The 23,386-nt window shown below is 35.1% G+C and overlaps 1 protein-coding gene across 3 annotated transcripts in view; it reads left to right on the top strand.

Moving 5' to 3' along the window:
- SLC4A10 (solute carrier family 4 member 10) overlaps positions 1-23,386 on the top strand; it is a 209,817-nt gene that overhangs the window by 49,782 nt on the left and 136,649 nt on the right. For all 3 annotated transcript variants that reach the window (XM_028113059.1, XM_088022143.1, XM_028113061.1), the window contains 2 exons: positions 3,352-3,498; positions 21,266-21,404. In XM_028113059.1, coding sequence (XP_027968860.1) covers positions 3,352-3,498; positions 21,266-21,404 — 286 coding nt within the window. The remainder of the gene's footprint in view (positions 1-3,351; positions 3,499-21,265; positions 21,405-23,386) is intronic.

Here is a 23,386-nt window from a genome sequence, read left to right as displayed (position 1 = left end):
CTTTGGTTTCTTTAATTTTTTTAAATTTTGAAATGAAACATACATGCAGAAAAGTACAGAAAGCTTATGTATAAATTTTAAGTATTATTGAAGCAAAAACTTGTATGAAGAAACAGAACATGTCTAACACCCCAGAAGCTCCTCATGTGCCTCTCCTCAGTCACAGGTCCTATTCACCTTTATGCGAGAGGTAACAAGTATTCTGACTTTTGTACTGATCTTTCCTGTGTATGTATCTCTGAGCAATATATTTTAGTTCTTCTATTTTTAAAGCTTTATAAAAGAAATTCTATTATATATATTTTTTTGCTCAATAGTATGTTTGTGAGATTCATCTATATTGTTATGCATATCTCTGCTTTGTTCATTCTTGTTATGTATATCCCACTGTGTGAATATCTCCTTATAAATTTTGTTAATGGATTTTGGGGGTTGTTTCCAGCACTTTGTCTTTATAAGCAGTGCAGCTGTAGAGATTCTTATACATGTCTCTTATATTTTTATACATCTTCATGCAATTCTCTAGGATTCAAGGAAATTGCTGGGTTGTAAAGAATGCTATTTTCAATTTCAATAAAGAATGCTATGCAGTTTCAAAGTAGTTTTGTATAAGACTACTGGTACTATATGAGAAACTGGTCTGCACCACACCAAGACATAGAATTGTCAACCATCTCAATTTTTGCCAAGATGGTGGGAGTATAGAGATATCTCATTATGGTTTGAACTTCTGTTTCCCTGAGAACTAGTGGAGTTGAGCACCTTTTCCTACATTTATTTGCGATTTGTATTTTCTTTTTTATTAAGTGCCATTTAAATTTTTGTCTATGTTCCCGTTGGGTTTTTATCTTTTTCTTAGGATTTGTAGGATTTCTTTTTATATCTTGTTTATTAGTCTTTTATCAGTTATTTGTGTTAGAAATATATTTTTATGCCTTGTGGCTCCCCAACTCTTATAATGAAGAGAAGTTCCTGACTTAAATGTAATAAAACTTATTAATCATTTCTTTTTTGATTAGTGTTCTTTAAGAAATTGTTTACTAACTTGGCATTAAGAAGGCAATTTCCAGAGACAATAGAGATAAAAAGCAGATGTCTAATCTCCCATATTTAATTGGAAGTCTGTGACTTCATTTTTTTTTTTTTTTACTTTTAAGCATTTAATTTCTTTTTCTTTCTCTTAAATGTTAGTTTTACACAAGGGTCCATCTGAATTCTCTTTCTTGCTCTGCACATTCCCCCTGATTAATAACCTTCAACATATTAGAAAATAACAATGTAGTGATGGTCCAAGTAATTTGACATTACTAACATTTAAGATGCCAAAATTTGTGAATTATTTTAAGTATACAACTTTGTAGTATATCTTGATATTTCATAAGGTAAATTCTCTCTCCTTGAACTTCAAGATGTTATTGGTTATTTTTCTTTTAGTTTTTCCTTATAGATTTTAGATTGTTTGTTCTAGTTATATTGAAATAATAATGTCGGAAATTTGTGATTGTGTTGAATGCATAGGTTAATGTATGTTTGTTCTGGGGTTCACATCTTCTCTTCCTTTATAATGATATGTTTGTTCAGGGAAGAGATACCCAGGACAATAAATCACACTTGTGAGTCCCACTTTTTACATAAGTTGGGGAGGGCTGAAACCTGCTGACTTATAAAAATAAAATAATTTCTTGTTTATATTTGTATTCTTGATACCTAGCATAATACCACTCAATAAAATGTTTGTTATTTCAGTAAACATTTGTTAGGCATCTGCTGTATGCCAGGTACTGTGTCAGGTGCTAAAGATACAAATGAAGTACACAATGTCCTTCTTGGGGAAGATTTGTAAGAAGAATACTTTAAGGTAAATAATTACAATCAAGAGTTATTAAGTACTAGAGGAAGTACTTAAAGAAGAAAGTGGTCAACTGTATTTAGAGTGAGAGGATATGGAAAATTTTATAGGTGGCATAATCCTTAGAGACCTGAAAGGTGAGTAGGTATTCACCAGATAGTTAAGAAAGACAAAGACATTTCCTACAGTTGGAAGAATAAGAATAGTATTAAGTGAAAACAGAGTTGAGAACATCTGGCTAAAGGGATTAAGGGGCTCACACTGGCTTATAGTATGTGAGGCAGAGTATATTTAGAAGCCTGGCCAGATATGTAGGCAGAGGTCAGATTATTTGGCTTTAAAGAGTATTAAAACTTTATCATATAGGAAACAGAGAACAATCAATGGGTTTAAAGCAGGGGAGTAATGTAGTCACACTTGCATTTTTAGGGAAAAAAAAAAAGCCATCAGCATTCAGGATGGATAAAAGGTGGGACAAGAGTGTGGTTAAGAAAGAAAAAAAAATCCGGAAGGAGAATGTTCTTACAACAGTTCTGGTAGGAAATGATCAGAATCCAACTAAGACAGTAGCACTAGGGATACTGAAGAGGGAATGGATTCTAGAGATATAAAGGAGAACCTGGTGATAAATTAGATGGCCTTCTGGATAGATGGCACACTTACTAAGATATATGATAATGGCTGGTACTTGGGAGTCAAAGAAAATGATGAGTTCCATGGACGTGTTGAGTTTGACGTGCCCGTGGGAAGGATACGCAAGTAATATGTCTAATAGGTGGATGGATATATAGGCCTGCAGTCCAAGAGAGCAATCTGTCATTAAGTTTTAGGCCTCAGAGCCTGTAATAAATATGTATCAGCTGAAATCGTAAGGTCAAAGATAGAGCCTGGGGATCTTCGACCTTGAATGGGTAAATAGAAGAAGAACCAGCAAAGGAAACTAATATGAACAAAACAAAGGAGAAGAAAGAGTACCAAGAGAAAGTGGTCATAGAGAAGGGAGTGGTCAATTGTATCAAGAGCCACAGAGAGAAATAATGGAACGAAAAAAATTCCACGGTATTTGGCATTACTACGGACATTGGTGAAACCTGTTTTATGGGATAGTGATTGTTTCACATACTTAACTGTGAAGGGAAGGGAACTGGTAGTATAATACTGTTGAGGGTAGGGAGAAAATAGAATAAATTTTCTTAATGAGAAGAGTATAATTCTAACTATGAGGAGTAGACACAGAGAGATTAAGACAATTAATAATTTAATGGTGATTATAAGATATATAACCAAATAATTAGTATTGTAAATGTTTGTGATAGATCTGTGGTATATTTCAATAGGTCTAAGTGCCAAAATAAATGCCAAGTTGCAAGCTTTACATACCATAAACACTCAAAAATGGTTTGCTGGATTGAATTGAATTGAGTTCCATTGATACGTAAATCATCATCTTCTGTGCTTTGGAATAATTCAGAGTTTAATTCATGCATTTGCTTCTGATGAAGGTCATCGGACACTATTTATTGGAGTTCATGTGCCCCTGGGAGGAAGAAAAAGCCATCGACGTCACAGGCATCGTGGTCATAAACACAGAAAGAGAGACAGAGAGAGAGATTCAGGATTAGAGGATGGGAGAGAGTCACCTTCCTTTGGTAAGAATCTTTCTTCTTGTTTTTTATTAAATTTACAATGGTAATAATATTATACTTGCTTAAATCCATAATTAGCAGTCATACCTCATACTCATAAAATTGTTTATACTTTATAAGAGACGCTGGTTGGTCCGATGGGGGAGAAGTGAGAGAGAAAAACCAAACCTTGTTTATTCTTCTTGAGTTGTGCTTTGTGAAGGTGAGAATTGGCTTAGATTTGTGATTGAGGAAATACACATAAATTGTAAAACTTAGTTGTATAAACTATTGATAATATATACAAATAATAGTCATTTCTCTAAAACCCTGGTGTTGGGGGGAATGCCTTTATTAAGTTCCCACATACTGTTGCTGATGCTGGCCAAATTTCCCCCTTAGGATGTGGACATTCTACTATTTTGAATGTTCTTCCTCTGGAAGTAGATACAGAATATCAAAATATAGCGATACGGTAGTTGTTAACAATTTATGAGTGCTATGAAAGCCTGTGTCCATGACATAACCAAGAACCTGGCTTTCAGTTTCTTGACACTCCCATCTCCTATGACCCTCTCCTTCATTGCACCTAGCTCCCTTCTCCTCGGTAATTACTGTGCCTCTGAGGTAAGTGCATTCGCTTTGCTTTCTGACCACGCATCTCTCCTGCTTGCCTGCTCTACTTCTTTCTGTCCATACTATCATCTTTCTTTCATTGTTTTCTTAGCCTACTCTGATTTCATAGCCTATCATTTTAGTAATACTTCTGCTAATATTCTAAATATCATAGGGTCCCTGTTTTAATTTTATTCATACCTTTACTCCCACTTAACCATACTTATGTTGGGGTCCCTCTGTGTTCCTACTTTTCCTATGTAGCCCCAATGGGCACGCTGTGCTGTATGTAATCAATCATTCAACAGGGCAGGTTGTAACTATTTAAATTCATGATATAATTGACCTTCAACAGCACCTATTGAGTTCTACTACATTTCTTTGATCTTTAAATTAACTGTTTTTCAAACTTTTTCATCATTCTCTACCATCTTTTTTTTAACCATCATTTAGCAGATGCTTTCTCCTTTGCAGGGAAAGTAGCTCATCAGAACGAACTCATTCAACTTCTCTCCTATTAAACATACCTATGTGCCTACATTTAAAACTTTCTCTTGATGCAATAAGGGAGTTTTTCTTTTCAATTTTGTTTATTTCCTGTTCCCTCCCATTTGGAAGTGTACACAATTTATAATCTAGTTGGCTTCTTCCTCTCAACTGGATTTTTCTCACCATCTCTTAACCATGATTGAGTCTCTGTCATTTTAAACAGTCCCTGACCTCCCACAAACCCACAGTACCCCTTTAGTCATTCCCATATATTCAGATATGAAGTTAGTGGCATAGCAAGTTTGGGGTAACAATTTTACTTTTAATATTCTATATATATTGCTTTATTCAATATCTGTTTTCAGTAAGTGTTGCAGAGAAATCTGTAGTCTCTATTTTTTTTTTCATTTTTAAGGTTATATCTTTTAAGCCTGAAAGCTTATAGACATTTTTCTGGGTCCCTTTAATTAAGAAAATTGCTAAGACAGGCCTACTGGTGGGTGTCTTAAAAGGCCTTTCCAATGTGCATACACTGGTATTTTTCTGCTTACAGCACATTTTCCTGTTTTATCTGATTCTGTTCCACTTACTTTGTTATCTTCTTTGTGAATATTAATTATCTACATGTTGGAATAGTGATATCTGTTCTTTGTCTTTTTCTTTTGTAGTTTGAAGTTAGTTTCTCATATTATCCATTTGATTCTCTGCAATATCAGTTCTGCATTTTACTATTTCTATTATTAGTTTTGATTTTGTGGTTGCATTTTTAATTTTCTTAAAGTTCTTTCTTATCTCATACTATTTTCTTTATATTTCTTCCCATTCTTTCCTAATTAGTTTTTCTTATTCTGCTTGATAGAGTCTCTATTTTTATAGTCTATTGATGATTCCCAGCTATTTCTGGGCATTTCCTTTCATTCCCGAAGTAGATAATTTTCAGAGGTATGATCTTCCTTTGGGCCATTGAGATTATTTTGATTCTTCACTGATTTGTAGTATTTTACAGTTTCCCAATTATTTTTCATAGAGAGGCACTACCATCAGTATGCTCCTTGTTTCAATCACAATAAGTACAGTTAGGGCATTAAGCTTACTCAAATACCATGTACTTCTGCCAGAGGTAGAATGACTATTGTCAGGACTGTGTAAAGAAAATACTCTTGTGTATCTTCGCCTGCATGATACAAGGATGGTCGTCTCTGTGTCAGTGGATAGAGAGTGGAGGTGTAAAAGTGTCCTCGATATTTTCAGGATTTTTTTTTTTCATGAGGTGGAGTCTGGGAATGTAATAAAGAGACAATTAGGTAGATTTTTCTCATTCAATCCTTCATCTGCTTATAGTTAGTCCAGATTCCCTCTTAGATTCTGAGAATGGATTACATATGTTGGACTAAACCTTAATGGTTACTTTGAATTTTCATTATCTTCTAGTGTTTGAGAAAATATGTTCACATCACCTGACAAATACTTAGTAAACAAACATAAATAAACTTGTTCCCTCTGCTTCTGACATCTTTTTTTTTCCCTCATAGCTGGATGCAGTGTGTCAGTTTTTCAGAACAGTGGTTCTCAACATTGACTATATCTAAGAGTTTTAAGAACATAGTGATGGCCAAGCCCCATACCAATCAGAATCTCTGGGGGCAGGGCCTAAATGTAGGTATTTTTTTAAAAGGACCACCGGGTAATTCTAATATGCAGCCAAGCTTGAGATCCATTGTTCTAGAAACTTTGCTATTTAAAGTGTGATCCAGGGCACCTGGGTGACTCAGTCAGTTAAGTGTCTGACTCTTGGTTTCAGCTCAGGTCATGATCTCAGAGTCAGGAGATGGAGCCCCACATTGGGCACTGCGCTCAGCGTGGAATCTGCCTGAGATTCTCTCCCTCCCCCTCCTCCTTTGCCCCTCCCTCTCTCTCTCTCTCTCTCTCAAATAAATAACATTTTTAAAAAATATTTATGCTGGACTCCACCCTTAAAGACTTTAATTAATATTTGGTGTTTACTTAAACACTGGTATTTTTTTTTTTTTAAGTATCCCAGGTGATTTAATATCCAGCTAGGATCAAGGGCTATTGATCCTGAGAAGCTTCTGCCTCTTTATTTAGTGAAACTTGGAAATAAGTCAGGTGGCCTAGATTCTCCCTCTGATGTGTCAGCCACTATTTTTGGATGCCACCTACTATCTTTCCTCCTCCAACCATCTGAGTACCTTTATTGAAATTTAGACCTAAGGTCTGTTTTATCAGGGACAAATATTTGGCACCCTGGTGGTCTCTAAGCGGTAGAATTTCCTAGATTTCACTTTTTTCAGTAACTTCAGGACAGTCATCTGTCTTTATTCCTAATCCACGGTCAGTTCAGGTGCCTTGATAATCAAGTACCCAATCATATATTGAGACTGAAACCATGTTATAAACACCATCCCACTTGATTTGGGCTTTGGTATTCTGCATAGTGAGGCTATATGAGATTACTATGCTGAGAACTTCAAAGAAAATTTCTGAGAATATTTATTAAGCATATTTATTTTACTTGAAAGGATTTCAAAGAAAATATTTCAAAGATGTTCTTATAGGTGCCTGAGAATTCTTCAGAATTCAATTTCCAAAGAGGAATAAGATAAAGGAGGATGTGAGGAAGTATCACGTTCTCTATTGGGAACTTGGAGGTTTAAACTGTAAATTGGAGTATGGGTCTGTGAAGACATGCAATAATTTAGGTCTCATATTTCTGGAGCAAGCAACAATTTAACAAAAAAGATTTTTGGGGAAATGTTTGAATTTTAGTACTCACAAAAAGTTTTGTCACCCCAATATATGAGAAACATCAGCAGAATCCTAGTCTATTATATGACCCAATTGTGTATAAGGCAGTGTTGTTAGGAACCTGGTTGTGTTAGTGCATCCAGGTAAAAGTGAACAGGTCTTTACAGTAGACAGAAGAGATTATGCTTATATTGCAGACCTGCAATGAGAGGTTCCAGTCTGCCAGATTCAGTGATTGGAATGTGATTACTAGAGAGTCCAAAGATAGAGCCGGCTTTACAGCTTTGTGCTAATGGTGGTGGTGATGCTTTGATTATACAAAAAAACTTTTGATGCCAGCAAATAAGTTCAACCTATTTTTGTTACAGTATTTAATAAGCATGAAAGTTCGTCTAAGAATGTGATGATTATTCTCCTTCCTATTGCAATCAATCCTGATATTAGAAAACTGCTAAAATTTTGCATCTTGTTATTTTTCATGTCATCTTTCACTTACCCTGTATAATTTGAAATTATATTTTCAACTGGGAATAAATGAGTTGTTTGAAAATGGTAAGTTTGAAGCATAAACTTGAAGTCAGTGAAAAAATGAAAGATAATGAGGGAAATTCAGAACACTTTAATGTTTATTTGTTTCTCAGTCTCCCAACAAAGAATATAACAAGAAAGATGATAAGAATAGATCAATTACAAGTAGTTAATCTATAAGCAGTAGAAATAAGTCTAAAAACCATAGACTCTATTAAATGCTTGTGTAAAATATGGGACACAAATGTACTGTGTAAATTAGCACAACCCTGGAATTAAACCTAGGATTTTTCTAGTTTTAGATAGTATATTGTACATATGCTTCAGGAAAAATGAAATAAATATAGAACACATGACTTCAAAAAGCTATTTTTTGATGGGCAGTGGCTTTCTGTTCCTATTTAATTCCAATTCCCGGTGGCTGAACTCTCCGGTGACGGCACGTCCGCTCTTCTTGTCACGGTGCTCACGTGCCCCCGACCCACGGCCGGGCTGCACCTGGCAGCCCAGGCTCCACGTGGGGCAAGAAGCCTGCGCGTCTGGAAAATCCCTGGGGCGTCTGCCGTCCTTAGGGCCGCCCTGAGCAAAGCTGGTGACAGCGGGGAGCGTCTTGTGAAGTGTCAGACTTGTTAACATCAGAAGAACCCACAATTAAACGTCCCCCTGCTGCAAAAAAAAAATTAAATTATGTTTAATATTATTTTATTAATATTTTATTTTATATTAATATTAATATTTTAAAAATTATGTTATTGCAAAGTATAACACAAGTATTTATAAATGTTAAAACATGGAAACATAAATGTACAACTCAATGAATGATCATCAACATGTGTGTAACTACCATCTTGATAGTTAAATTCCACAAACCCCTCTGAGTGCTCCTTTCTAGTCACTATCTACCCCTCCTCCCCAAAAGGATCTCTAGCTTGTCTTGTTACACTGGGTGTTTTGCCAGTTTTTGAATTTTATATAAATGAACTCATATGGGGGTGTTTGTGTCTTTCTCTATTGCTCAATATTGTTTTTTGTGGGATTCACCAATGCTTTTGGTTATAGCTTTAGTTTATTAATTTTCATTTTTGTGTAATATTCATTTGCTTGTAAATGCTGTGCATTCTACTACTGATGGACATTTGGATCATTTACATTTTGAAGCCACTATGAATGATGTTGCTGTGAACATTTTTATATGTCTCTTGGTGCACACATGTAGTTCTCATACCTAGAAATTATTGTTGAGTGGTAGGGTATGCATATTTTCAATTTGAGTAGATAATGCCAAATAATTTTCCAAAGTGGGGTACATATTTATTCTTCCACCAGAAAAGTATGAGGGCTTATGTCATTTACACTCTTGTCAACATTTGGCATTCTCTTAACATTAGCCATTCTGGTAGGGTGTATAATGCCATTTGTTTTAATTTACATTTCTTGAATACGAATATGATTGAACAACTTTGTGTATGCTCTTTGGCCACTTGGATAGCCTCTTCTATGAAGTGCCTATTTAAGTTTTATGCTTTAAATTTTTGAAAATTTAATTAAAATTAAATTAATAAATTTTAAATTGAAATTGAAAAAAATTTTATTGGATTTTTTTCTTATTGATGTGTAGAGTTTCTTTATATATTAGGAATATAAGTCCTTTGTTGCTTTTACGTGTTTCAAATATCTTCTCACATTTGTGGCTTATCTTTTCACTATTTTAATGATGTCTTTTGATGTGTCTTGCATATTCCAGAATAGACTACTAAAAGCCTGAGACCTTTATTCCTTAGTGTAATTTTATCCATGCTTTTATTTATATCCATTATATATTTTAGTAAATATAGAAATAGACCCATATTTTGATCCTCCATATTCTTGGCTACAGTTTTTATTATAATGCTCTATGTTCTCAGTTACCATCTTAAAAATAAATAAAATATCTATCAACATAAAAGAAATATTTATGCCTAGAAACTTCTTTCTGATTTTGGTAGTACTGTAAATCACGATTTCTGTCATGCAATTTTAAGGTGCATAGACATGAAAAAATAGTCATTAAATAACACATTTGAACATTTTCTGTATTAAAATATAACCTGAGCCTCTCGTTAAGATGTTAAAAGTATCTTGGTAGGATAATCATGAAAAGACTTCTGTGGGCATAACCTAATACCTATAAAATCATTTCTACTTTAAAGAATGAAAAGCCAGATACAGGAAGTCATAAGTTATTTTGAATCCAAATAAAATACCTCTTGTCCTTGACAGATTATCTTACTTTAATAAATCATCATTTCCTATACTATTATTGTTATCAGTGTGTTTTAGAGAAGTCTTTAAATACCTAGTACCCTACCTCAGACTTTCAAATTCTCTTCATTCATAATTGCCCTCATGTTTTTTTATGACTAATATTTTAAAGGCGTGTGGTGAGTGGTCCTCATGCTTTATGAAGGGAAAGACTAATAAGTCTTAAATATATGGTTCATGAGCACAGCAATTGAGTTTTCGGGGCTGGATGCATGGTATTATAGATCCCTGGATTACTGATGCAGAGCAAACTGAAAAAAGTCATTGAGAACAGCGATGAGACAAAATGTTTCAAAAACAAGAGGAACAGTGTTGAGGCATAGCTGCTCTGGGATGTGGTTGCTGACAAGTGAGTGAATAGTTAGAACAGATGTGATGCAACACAAAATGACTCTATCTCCTCACTCTGGGTAGGTCTAATGGAAAGATTTAATTGATTTCTTAGTGTAACTCTAAAATTGCAATTTATGCTGTTTTTTTTTAATGGCATTCAAAGTACTGATTTTTTTTTTTTTTGGTCCAAAAGAGCCAGCCATAAAAATAACAGCTAATTAGAAGTATTTTATTTGATTCTGATAAGATTTGGTTTCGTAGGTATTAGATAACTATCACCCAGATTGTGTACTTTTAGGAAAAAGACAGTACCAGGTTCTTATTTAAGATAAACTGGATCAGAAACGTACATGTTGCACTGTTGATTTTCTTAAGTACATCTGATGTTTATAGGAATTCATCAGTCTCATTTCAAATAAATATTCATGTTCCATTCAGGAAATTGGCATCTTCCTTTGAAGAGGTAGTGAAGCACAAGATTTGGCTATTGACTCAATTCTTGTTCATTTTGCTGTAAAATTTAGTTTGACAAACTTCCTAAAATATTTGGTAATAAAACCAAACCTCACATTATTAACATTCTAAAAAAAGAAATAATGTCTGAAGCAAATATGCTATATAAATGTAATTTCTTTTTTCTCCTTCTTCTTGAATGTATATAACCATGTATAAGATATAGGCTGCATATTGGTGTGAACAATAACATTTAAAAACTGAGATGCCCTATTTTTTAAGACTTTATCTTTTAGAGCAGTTTTAGGTTTAGAACAAAACTGAGAGGAAGGAATAGAGATTTCTCATATACTTCCTGCCCCCACATATGCAGAGCCTCCCTCAGTATCAGCACCGCCCACGAGAATGGTATATTTTTTACTGAGGATGGGCCTACATGAACACATCATAATCACCCGAAGTCCAGTAGTTTACTTTAGGGCTCACTCTTGGTGTTGTAAATTCTGTGGGTTTGGACAAATGTGTAATGGCATATATCAAGTTATAATATCATACAGAGTATTTTCAATGCCCTAAAAATCCTCTGTGCTCAGCCTGTTCATTACCCCTCATGCCCCCTACCAAACGCTGCACATTTTACTCATTCCATAGTTTTGCTTTTTCCAGAATGTCATGTAGTTGGAATTATACACTAATATAGTCTTTTCAGATTGGCTTATTTCACTTAATAATATGCATTTGAGTTTCCTTCATGTCTTTTCCCATCTTTTTTTTTTTAAGATTTTATTTATTTTATTTTTTTGACAAAGAGAGACACAGTGAGAGGGGAACACAAGCAGGGGGAGTAGGAGAGGGAGAAGCAGGCTTCCCGCTGAGCAAGGAGCCCGATGCGGGGCTCCATTCCAGGATCCTAGGATCATGACCTGAGCTGAAGGCAGATGCTTAACGACTGAGCCACCCAGGTGCCCCACCCCCCTTTTCCTATCTTGATAGATTATTTTTTTTAGCACTAAATCATATTTCATTGTGTGGATGTACCACAGTTTATTTATCCATTCACCTACGGGGCAACTTGTTGGTTTCTTCTCAGTTTGGGCACTTATGAATAAAGCTGCTAAAAACATCTGTGTACAGGTTTTCTGTGGACATAAGTTTCTAATTTCTTTGAGTAAATACTAAGGAATGTGACTTCTGGATAATATGGTAAAAATATATTTAGTTTTTTAATAAACCTCTTTTAGGTGCCAGTACCATTTTGCATTCCCACCAACAATGTATGAGACTTCCCTTTGCTCCACACCATTGCCAGCATTCAGTGTTTTGGCCATTTTAATAGGTGCATAATGGTATCTTAGTTGTTTTAATTTCACTTCCCTGATGACATACGTTGGGGAGTTTTTTCATATGCTTATTTGCCATTTGGTGAGGTGTCTGTTAAGATCTTTGGCTCATGTTTATTTGTTTATTCATTTATAGTATTCTTCTTTCTTTATTAAGTATTTATTTTATTTCCAGTATAGTTAATATACAGTGCTATATTAGTTTCTGGTAAATGATATAGTGATTCAACAATTCCATACAATACCCAGTGCTCATCACAACAACCCCTTACCTATTTCACCCATCCCCCCACCCACCTCTGCTCTGGTAACCATCAGTTTCTTCTCTATAATTAAGAGTGTTTCTTGGTTTGTTTCTCTCTCCTTTTTTTTCCCTTTGCTCATTTGTTTTGTTTCTTAAATTCCACATATGAATGAAATCATATGGTATTTGTCTTTCTCTGACTTATTTTGCTTAACATTATACTCTCTAGCTCCATCCATGTCATTGCAAATGGCAAGATTTCGTTCTTTTTTATCAATGAATAATATCCCATTGCATATACATACCACTTCTTTATCCATTCATTTATTGTTGGACACTTGGGCTGCTTGCATAATTTGGCATTGTAAATAATGCTGCTATAAACATAGGGGTGCATGTATCCATTTGAATTAATGTTTTTGTATTTTTTGAGTAAATACCCAGTAGTGCAATTGCTGGATCATAAGGTAGTTCTATTTTTAACTTTTTGAGGAAACTCCTTACTGTTTTCCACAGTGGCTGCACCAGTTTGCATTCCCACCAACAGTGTAAGAAAGTTCCTTTTTCTCCACATCCGCCAACACCTGTTGTTTCTTGTATTTTTTATTTTAGCCATTTTGACAGGTGTGAGGTGTTATCTCATTATAGTTTTGATTGGCATTCTCCTGATGATGAGTGATGTTGAGCATCTTTTCATGTGTCTGTTGGCCATCTGAATGTCTTCTTTGGAGAGATGTGTGTTTGTGTCTTCTGTCTTTGGCCCATTTTTTAAATTGGGCTGTTTGTTTTCTTATTATTGAGTTTTAAATGTTCTTTGTATATTTTGGATCATAGCCCTTTATCAGATATGTCTTTTGCAAATATTTTCTCCTAATCTGTAGCTTGTCTTCTTATTCTCTAGACATTATCTTTCACGGAGCAGAAATTTTTAATTTAATTTAATTTTTAAACTTTTTTTAGAAATTTTTAATTCTAATGAATTCCAGCTTATTAATTCTTTATTTCATGGATAGTGTCTTTGATGTTGTATCTAAAAAGGCACCAACATACTGAATATCATCTGGGTTTTCTCCTATGTTAACTTCTAGGAATTTTACAGATTTGTGTTTTACATTTAGGAATATGATCCATTTTTAGTTAATTTTTATTAAGGGCATAAAATCTGTGTTTAGATTAATTTTTTTGCACGTGGATGTCCAGTTGTTCCAGTACCATTTGTTGAAAAGATTATCTTTGCTCCATTGTATTGCCCTTGCTTCTTTGACAGAGATTAGTTGACTGTATTTATGACATGGATGGAGCTGGAGAGGGGGTCTATTTCTGGGCTCTCTATTCTGTTCTATTGATCTATTTGTCTGTTATTTTGCCAAGATCACACTGTTTGGATTACTGTCACTTTATAATAAGCATTGAAGTCAGGTAGTGTCAGTGTCAGTCCTCTAATTGTTCTTCTTTTTCAATATTATGTTGGCTAGTCTGGATCATTTGCCTCTCCATATAAACTTTAGAATAAGTTTGTTGATGTCCATAAAATAACTTCCTGGGATTTTAATTGGATTACATTGAATCCCAATCACATTGGGAAGAACTGACATCTTGACAATATTGAGTCCTCCTATCCATGAACATGAATGTATGGTTTTTTAGGCTCCTTTATTATTTGCACTGAATTTTAAGATTAATACCAGTGCTCTTTCAACTAGGTTATTGTAAGACATAGAAAAGAGAGTATACGAAAATAACCGACCCATAGAAGGTATTAATAAATTAAAAATCTGTTTTGTCTTTTTTCTCTTTTTATAATCTCACTGTAGTCAACTACTATTTCAATAAAAGAGTTTAAAGGTTAATGGTCCATTTATGAATATCAAAAAATTATGATCATTTGTAAGATTCTTGTAACTGTTATATTGAATGAATACTCCTTGTGGGATTTAATCATAACTATTGTAACTATTTCTGTCTTATACCATCTCTTTGTATTTATTCAGTGGGTCTAATTGTTATTCTGCTCCTGAATGAAAACACTGGTAGGCTCCCAGTTTTTCTAGTCACTTTTAGGTAACTCAAAGTCCTCTAATCGGTAATTAAAATATTTAGTCTCATGTAATAGTGAAAGTTTGAACTTGGCTTTAACCATAAGGATTTTTCCACTTCTCTTGCCCAGGCCTGCTGCAGTTGAGTAAAGAGGCTGTAGTTGCCTTTTTTTTTCCCCCTCCGACCTTGAACTTCTCCTTCTTCCAGATGCTCTATCATTGTCTTAACTCTGGTCCCTTTAGATTTGGAGCGTAGGAAATGAAAAGAACTAGAGGGGGTGGGGCAGGAAAGTTTTGATTTAACTAGTACAATTGCAAGCTGATATCACACTCTAGGCTTAATAAGGATTTGAAATTACTCATTCTCCCCTGGAGGGTCTCTCACCTGCACTCTCTTCTGCCTTATTGTTTATTCCTCCTCATCCCCTAGGCATTCAGCTATAGCGACATAGTCTCTCTGCTGAAGTCTTGTTGCTGCTGCATGAGAGACTCTTGGACAGAATCAAAGATAAGCCCACATTCCACATTCTCTCTCTCTTCCTCTGGTTCTCTGTCTCTCTCGCTCTCTCATGTGACCCATATATGATTCACAGAAAATACACACACTCTCACTGCCTTGATAAATACTAGAAGAGTATGTTATTTAAAGCAGCAATCTCAGTCATCAGTAGCTGGGCAAACTTTGTGTTTCTCAGGCAGAAATCATACTCCAGTCCTTTCTAGGAGGCATATCAAGCCCTTCTGATGCCCTTGGAGCTCTACTTGCTTGACTTGAGGGAGGGGCAGACACCCCCCGTCCCTATCTTTGTAGGGGAGCAAGAAGACTTGGGACTCACACTATAGCTTTCTCTGAAAAAGTCCTTTCCAATATGTGTCTATGTTTTCAACTTATGACTCTTTATAGCCTTAGTGTGGATGAGGAATTAGATAACTAGGTTTTCAGGAACATGGTTTGTAAATTCTGCATCCTTCTTACATCCTCTTTGGAGAGAAATACCTATTGGTTCTTGGTGCTTCAGCTGAAATATTTATTTTATTAATCTGTTACCTTAGAATGAGCTAATTAGCATTAGTAGCAATAAATATATTATTTCAATTATGTAAATGAATTAAATGTAAGACTGTAAATGAACAGATTGTATATAACTTCAAAAAACATGAGCAAAATTTTAAAGTTCAAATGAAAAATGGAAGATATTGATCTGCAGAGACTGAAGACATGAATTTGAAACAGAACCATTAAAATAATCACTATTTAACAATTTCATGATATAGGTTATCTGAATATTGATTTACCTAAAGTGCAACAAGGATAAAGAGGAAGAAACAAGAATACAGTAATTCAGAAATGCATAATGGTAAACATTTCATTGTGTGAATCTGCTTCCTTGAGCTAAATGTTATAGTGCAAGAGGCTTCCTGTCTTCATGACAGTAAGATCATCTATGTAAAATGCAAATTTTCCGATTCACTTCTGTCATTGTACTTGTTATGTTGTTATAAAAAATATATTTCTCAACATATTTGTTGACTACTCCAGAAAGTGCCTAAAAAATAGAGAACTTTGGAACGGGGCCGACAGAAAGGAGAATATTTTCATTCATTGTTAGGAACAATGTACTAAAGAACCTGGTATTAATATGTAATTATAACCATATAATAACATGGCTAATAATGGAAAGATGAAACTTTGCTAAGGAATTTGTTTATTTGCAATTACAATTCTATTAGGGGTTTTCTTCCAGTAGTGTAACTATGTAAGTTTGATTTTCTTACCAACCATTTATTGAAAATATAGTATATATTCGAAATGGAAACAGCTTATTTATTTCTTTCTGATTGTAAAATAATACATGTCCTTTGGAATTCTAGTGCTAATGTACATTAGACAAGCCAAATCCTGTAGTTCTTATTCAGTTCTCATCATTGATTTTATAGCATCTGACATTATTGACTTCTTGTCCTTTTGAAGTCCTTTTCAAACATGGCCCCTGTTATATTATTCTCCATCAGCTTCAAACATGGGCCCCTGTTATATTACTCTCTCCATCAGCTCTACGATCTATAAAGGCAGAGATTTTTTTCTGTTTCCATCAGTCTAATTCACTGCCTAGAATAGTACCTGACCTATGGAAGGTACTCATTAAATATTTAATGTATTGATTCTTTTACGTATCTATCTATTCTTTTTCTGATTCTTTTGTTAACTCCTCTTCCTTCTCCCAAATCTTAAAGCTGATTATTTCCCCAATGTTGAGACTTTCTCTCCCTACTCTTTCATTTTTGAGTCCTCATTCATTATAATCATATGACTTCTCTAAGTGCCACCCATGTCTCTATCACTTACCTTGTCCTCTTTTCTAGAATCAAATCTCCAGGTTCCCTGTGACTATCTTTATATGTTTGTCCTGGTCACCTCAAATTTAGCATACCTAAAATTTGTTTTTTGAGCTCCCAGTCTGTGATAGTGGTTCTCATTCTGACAACCATTTTTTTCTCCAGTTTTTTTTTTTTTTTGAGAAATAATCGACATATGTCACTGTGTAAGTTTAAAGTATACAGCGTGATGGTTTGATTTACATATATTGTGACATAATTACCACAGTAGGTTAATCAACATCCACCCTCCATTATCTCATATAGATACAATAAAAAAAAAAAAGAGAAAAAAAATTCTCCTTGTGATAAGAACTCTTAGGATCTACTCTCTTAACAACTTTCCTAAATATCATACTGCAGTGTTAGCTTTAGTCATCATGTTTACATTACATGCCTGGTACTTGCTCATCTTATAACTGGAAGTTTAAACCTTTCAACCACCTTCTTCCAATTCTCCCAGTCCCCACTCCCTGCCTCTGGTAACCACAAATCTCTTTTTCTGTGAGTTTGGTGGGGGCTTTTGTGTGTGTGTGTGGATTTGTTTCTTTGTTTGTTTGTTTGTTTTGATTCTACAGGTAAGTGAGATCATATAGTATTTATCTTTCTCTGTCTGACTTACTTCATTTAGCATAATGCTTTCAAGGTCCATCCATGTTACAAGTCTCTTTTAATCAATGACACTATTATTTTCTCATTCTCCATACTTCAAATTCTTAATCATTTTGGCACACCTATATTATCATTATAAACATCACCACTACCATGATCATTAGCATCAATCATCCTCCGTAATATTTATATAATGCTTTATAATCTGAAAAGTAGTTTTGCATGCATAATTTTCTCTCTTGGGAATTGTTCCTAACTTTTTCTAAGAGACTAATTTTGACTATTTAAAATATTTAATTTACTATTGTGCAATAAATTTAAAATTACAATCAAGGAGAAGTAAAGAGTGCTGTGAATTGGGATAACAGATGTCTAATTTAGTTGTGTGCATATGAATGTGCTCATACGTGTGTTTGTGTGTGTATTTTGCAAGGCTGACTGGATAGGCTTGCTGAAGTATATTACATTGAAGTGGAGGCTGAAAGATACACAGGGGAGCTAGAGAAAACAGTGAGTGCAATGACCCTGACATGGAAAGGAACATGGTATTTTTAAGAACCCAAAAGAAGCCTAATGAACCCTGAATGAAATAATAAGGGAAAGAGTGGCAGAAGATAAGGCTAATGAGATAGTCAGGGTTCAGGGCCTCACCACAAACATTTATTTATATGGAAAGTATGATGCTATATTATATTTTATGTTGTATGTATATTTTTCACTTTTGACTTCTGAAATCCTCTCAGTTGTGACTATTATAACCTAATCTTTTAAATAACTGATTAATTGGTTTATTTTCACAAAAATATTTAATATTATAGAATTCAGTAATCATTGTATGTTTGTTACTGATTTACTCATTCTTGTGTTTTATTTATTTATGTTAAAGATTTTATTTATTTATTTGACAGAGAGAGGCAGAGGGAGAGGGAGAAACAGGCTCCCCTCTGAGCAGGGAGCTTGATATGGGGCTCGATCCCAGGACCCTGGGATCATGACCTGAGCGGAAGGCAGACGCTTAATGACAGAGCCACCCAGGCGCCCCTTGCTTTATTTCTTTAGAGAAGATTACTTATTTAGTTGACAGGGAGAGTGAGAAAGAGAGCATGAGCAGGGGGAGCAACAAAGGGTTGCTTGTCTGCTTCTCAGAGACAAGCAGACTCCCCGCTGAGGAGGGAGCCTGACAGTGGGTTTGATCCCAGGACCCTGGCATCATGACCTGAGCCGAAGACAGATGCTTAACCGACGGAACCACCCAGGTGCCCCTCTTTTGTGTTTTAAAAAAATATTTGAGAATACCAAATGTTTTCTTGGAATACCATTGAATTTATGGGTTTTTCTGCAATTGAATGCCTTTCCATTAGTATACATTCATTCATTTAAGTCTACTTTTATATAATTTAATAAAGTTTTATAATTTTCATCACAAATGTGTTGCATAATTTAAAAAATTTATTCCTAGGTAACCTTATATTTTTGCTTCTAAAATAAATGGAGATTTTTTTTCCTATTAGGCTTTTAAATAATTTTTACTATAGTATAGGGATAGAATAGATTTTGTAGTTTGTGTCCAGCAACCTAGTAAAGATCTCTAGGTAAACAATCAGATAATCTTTTAAAAGTATAAACCAAAAAGGAGACAATGAAGGCAAAATCCCCAGGCATCCTTTTTTTTTTTTTTTTTAATTCTGAGAGTGAATTAAAGAATGGACAAATAAAGTTGGGAATATTTAGAGTAGGGGATAATTGGAAAGGAGGTGAAGTTATAGCTACTGGAATGGAACACACTTGATGAAGGGAATGGAAGTGAATTTAATGATCTTTCAGAACTTCCCCTGGAGTATTCCTAATAAAAGAAAATACCTTGATGTGGATCGCAAGCTGTGACAAGTGCCTTAAATTTAATTGACTGCTGGCTTGCCATTCTCTGCTAGGTGACTCTTATCATCAATGCTTTTAACCTTAAGTTTATCAGAAATGCAGGGATGAGGGATGTGGTATATATATATATATATATACATATATATATATATATATATATATATATATATACACAATGGAGTATTATGCAGCCATCAAAAGGAATGAAATCTTGCCATTTGGAATGACGTGGATGGAACTGGAGGGTGTTATGCTGACTGAAATAAGTCAATCAGAGAAAGACATGTATCATATGATCTCACTGATATGAGGAATTCTTAATCTCAGGAAACAAACTGAGGGTTGCTGGAGTGGTGGGGGGTGGGAGGGATGGGGTGGCTGGGTGATAGACATTGGGGAGGGTGTGTGCTATGGTGAGCACTGTGAATTGTGTAAGACTTGAATCACAGACCTGTACCTCTGAAACAAATAATACATTATATGTTAAAAAAAAAAAAAAGAAGATAGCAGGAAGGGAAAAATGAAGCGGGGGGAATCGGAGGAGGAGATGAACCATGAGAGACTATGGACTCTGAGAAACAAACTGAGGGTTCTAGAGGGGAGGGGGTGGGGGGATGGGTTAGCCTGGTGATGGGTATTAAAGAGGGCACATTCTGCATGGAGCACTGGGTGTTATATGCAAACAGTGAATCAAGGAACACTACATCAAAAATTAATGATGTAATGTATGGTGATTAACATAACAACAACAACAAAAAGAAATGCAGGGATGTCCTCAGTGCCTTCAACTCCTACACACAAAAAGAAAACCTATTAACAGCTTTGGATGTCTTCCCTACCCTCTTTTCTGTAGCCATCACACAGTGGAATGCCACCTCATTTATAGAATGGGCAAATAAGTCAGATTAGACTAACTGTCCTCAAGCAGTCCCTCTAAAAACAGGGTCTAGACCCAGTTAACCGAACTGGAAACTCTAAGGCCAAATAGCTGGACTAGAAGCCTTGTAGGAAACACTGTCAATCTATGTCCCCAAATTATATAGGTCTCTACTTCAGAACCCCCCAAATTGTAAACAACATGTTCTTTCTAGGAACATCACGTGCACCCTTGAGATTGTGTGTCTTGTGTCCAAACCACACATTCTCTTCCTCCCTTACCAAGAACATAGTGACTTGTGCCATAATCATGGTCACAAGAGATCTTTGAATGTTTAAGCAAATACTACCAGTAGATGATGTAGGGCACAGATGATTTGGGGTTTGGTTTCCATTTATATAGCATTCTGGAAAAGGCAAAACTATAGCAATGGAGACCAGATTAGTGGTTGTCAGGGGTTGGGGAAGGGGCAGAGGTGTGACTATAAAAAAGCATCACGAGGGGGAGTTCATGGTAAATTACACTCAGTGTAAGTGAATTTTATCATAGTGTGTTCTGAATATTACCATAAAGTATAGCATATATGATGAGAGAAAATGTGTGTATGTGTATGAGGGAGATACAGAAATAGTTTCTATGATGAGTCCTATAAATAATCCAAAAATAATCATAACATTCAATATTATTTTTGATAATGTATATATCCGATATTTACATTTTAAATAATTATCTCCCAAATTATACTATACTTCATGTAATGCTAAATTTAGTTTTAGTTTTTGTTTTTTTCTAAATTTAGTTTTAATTTCCCAACTCTACTCTGGATGATTGTCACAGTCAGGGGCAGGGAAGTGTGAATTTGGAGTGGTGTTGAAGTTGGTGACCAGGAAATTTTAAGCTTGAAGTCATGGTAATGCATGTTCATGTCTCTCACTTTCTATAGACACCCCATCACAGCGAGTACAGTTTATTCTTGGAACTGAGGATGATGATGAGGAACACATTCCTCATGACCTTTTCACAGAACTGGATGAGATTTGCTGGCGTGAAGGTGAGGATGCTGAATGGCGAGAAACAGCCAGGTGAGGATTTTTGTTGAAGGGTGAAGGTATACTAAATAATGTTCATGCTATTGGAAAAGAGATTTGTAAAGCCACGATTTTGCAAACATCCGTGAGTGCTGTTGATTTCTGAAATTGCTCGTCTGGCCTGGGCATATCTTAAAATGGGATATGGGTCAGAATGAAATCTGAAGGCAGCAATTATAGTAAACAGTGATGCAGAGCCAGCAACAGCTGCAGCCTGAAAGATAAACAGTAGCATAATTTGTGTGTCATCGGGAAAACAATAGGAATCTAAAAGTAATTTATTTCTGTTTTCAACTGTTGGCCTGTGCCCAAACTAGGGATATTATATGATAATTTGAGTGTTGGACTTTTTTAAAGAAAGGGAAAACATAAGAGTCTTTAGGTATACTCCTGGATTTATTTATATACTACTTGATGAGGGTAAAAATTTTTTGTAATGTGTTTCTAGGATATATATACATCTAAGCATAGGGTTTTTTCAAAATAACGTCTCAAAAATTACTTTTCTGTCAACTGTAATTTTTCTATATTGCCATATAATTGATGAATTACTATGAAAGAATAATAAGCTAAATTTTGCATTTGCTTTTCATTTATTCATTCTTACCTTTTTGCTCATTTATTTAACAAACATTTCTGAATATCTGTTATGTGCCAGGTATAACGGATAGAAAACAACAAAAATCTTAGATCTTGCCTTTAACAATCTCACAGTTTAATGAGGGATTTAGACAAGTAAACAAAGCTGTAAATACTGTATAATGAATGCTGTGACACACGTGTGCACAAGGAACTGGGCACACTGAGGGTTGTCCTTTAACCACTGCTTCCCAACTTTTAATATGAATGCAGATCACCTGGGGTCTTGCTGAAATGTAGACTCAGTATGCCTCAGGCATGGAATCTCAGATCCTGCATTTCTAATAAGCTTCCGGCTGATGTCACACCAATGTTTTTGGTTTGAGGATCACATTTTGAGTAGAAAGGATCTAAACCACAAGGGTGAAAGAGAAGGGATCAAGACAGCTTTCCTGGAGGAGGTGATTCCTGAGCTGGCTCTTGAAGGACGAGTTAGAACTAGCTAGGAAGAAAGGCAGAACGGGCGGTACGCTAGGAAGAGGAGGCGGGATATGCTTGAACACGTCCGTTGACACAGGTTTGCCTGTTTTGTTAGGTTATTCCTTCCGTGGTCACACAGCTCTCCTTGTTAGAAATTCTTTCTGTTGGCCGTATTTGTTTGTGGCCCAGGGACTGACAGCGCTTTAAAAGCCACAGTACACCACTGGATCATATTAAACTTGTGGTTGTATTTAATCATTGCCTTAACTCTACCCAGGGTTAGTGTGAAATTAAATGTTCAGTCATGATATTATAAATAATAGTTAATTCTTCTTTGATGTATTTTGAATGGTCTTTACAGGTCCCTTTTACTTAAAAAATACTAGAAGTAAATAGAAGAAAATTAAAATGGCTCTTTTACCTAGTTCATCTCTCTTAACATTTAAAAAAATAAAATGAACTGCTAGAATTTAAAATTCCAAAAGTATAGGGGCGCCTGGGTGGCTCAGTTGTTAAGCGTCTGCCTTCGGCTCAGGTCATGATCCCAGGGTCTTGGGATCGAGTCCCACATTGGGCTCCCTCCTCGGCGGGAAGCCTGCTTCTCCCTCTCCCCCTCCCGCTGCTTGTGTTCCTGCTCTCGCTATCTCTGTCTCTGTCAAATAAATAAATAAAATCTTAAAAAAAAATAAAATAAAATTCCAAAAGTATAGAAAGATAAAAAAGCAAAAATATCCTCTACTCTTGTTCATATTACCTCTCTTCAAAGGCAATCACTGTTCTTGTGTCTCTTATAAAAATTTTAATACCTAGATCTGCATGAAAATACAATAGGGATTATATACAATGTTCATGCCTCACTTTTTCACTTAATAATATATTTGGACCATTTTCTGTATTAATACAGATTATTCAATCTT

Source organism: Eumetopias jubatus, unplaced genomic scaffold (genome assembly GCF_037043125.1).
Source record: "Eumetopias jubatus isolate StellerSeaLion01/CBP00866 unplaced genomic scaffold, mEumJub1_p1.0 scaffold_3, whole genome shotgun sequence".
Taxonomy (NCBI): domain Eukaryota; kingdom Metazoa; phylum Chordata; class Mammalia; order Carnivora; family Otariidae; genus Eumetopias; species Eumetopias jubatus.
Note: the sequence above shows the minus strand (reverse complement) of the source record. Positions and strands in the feature narration are given on the sequence as shown.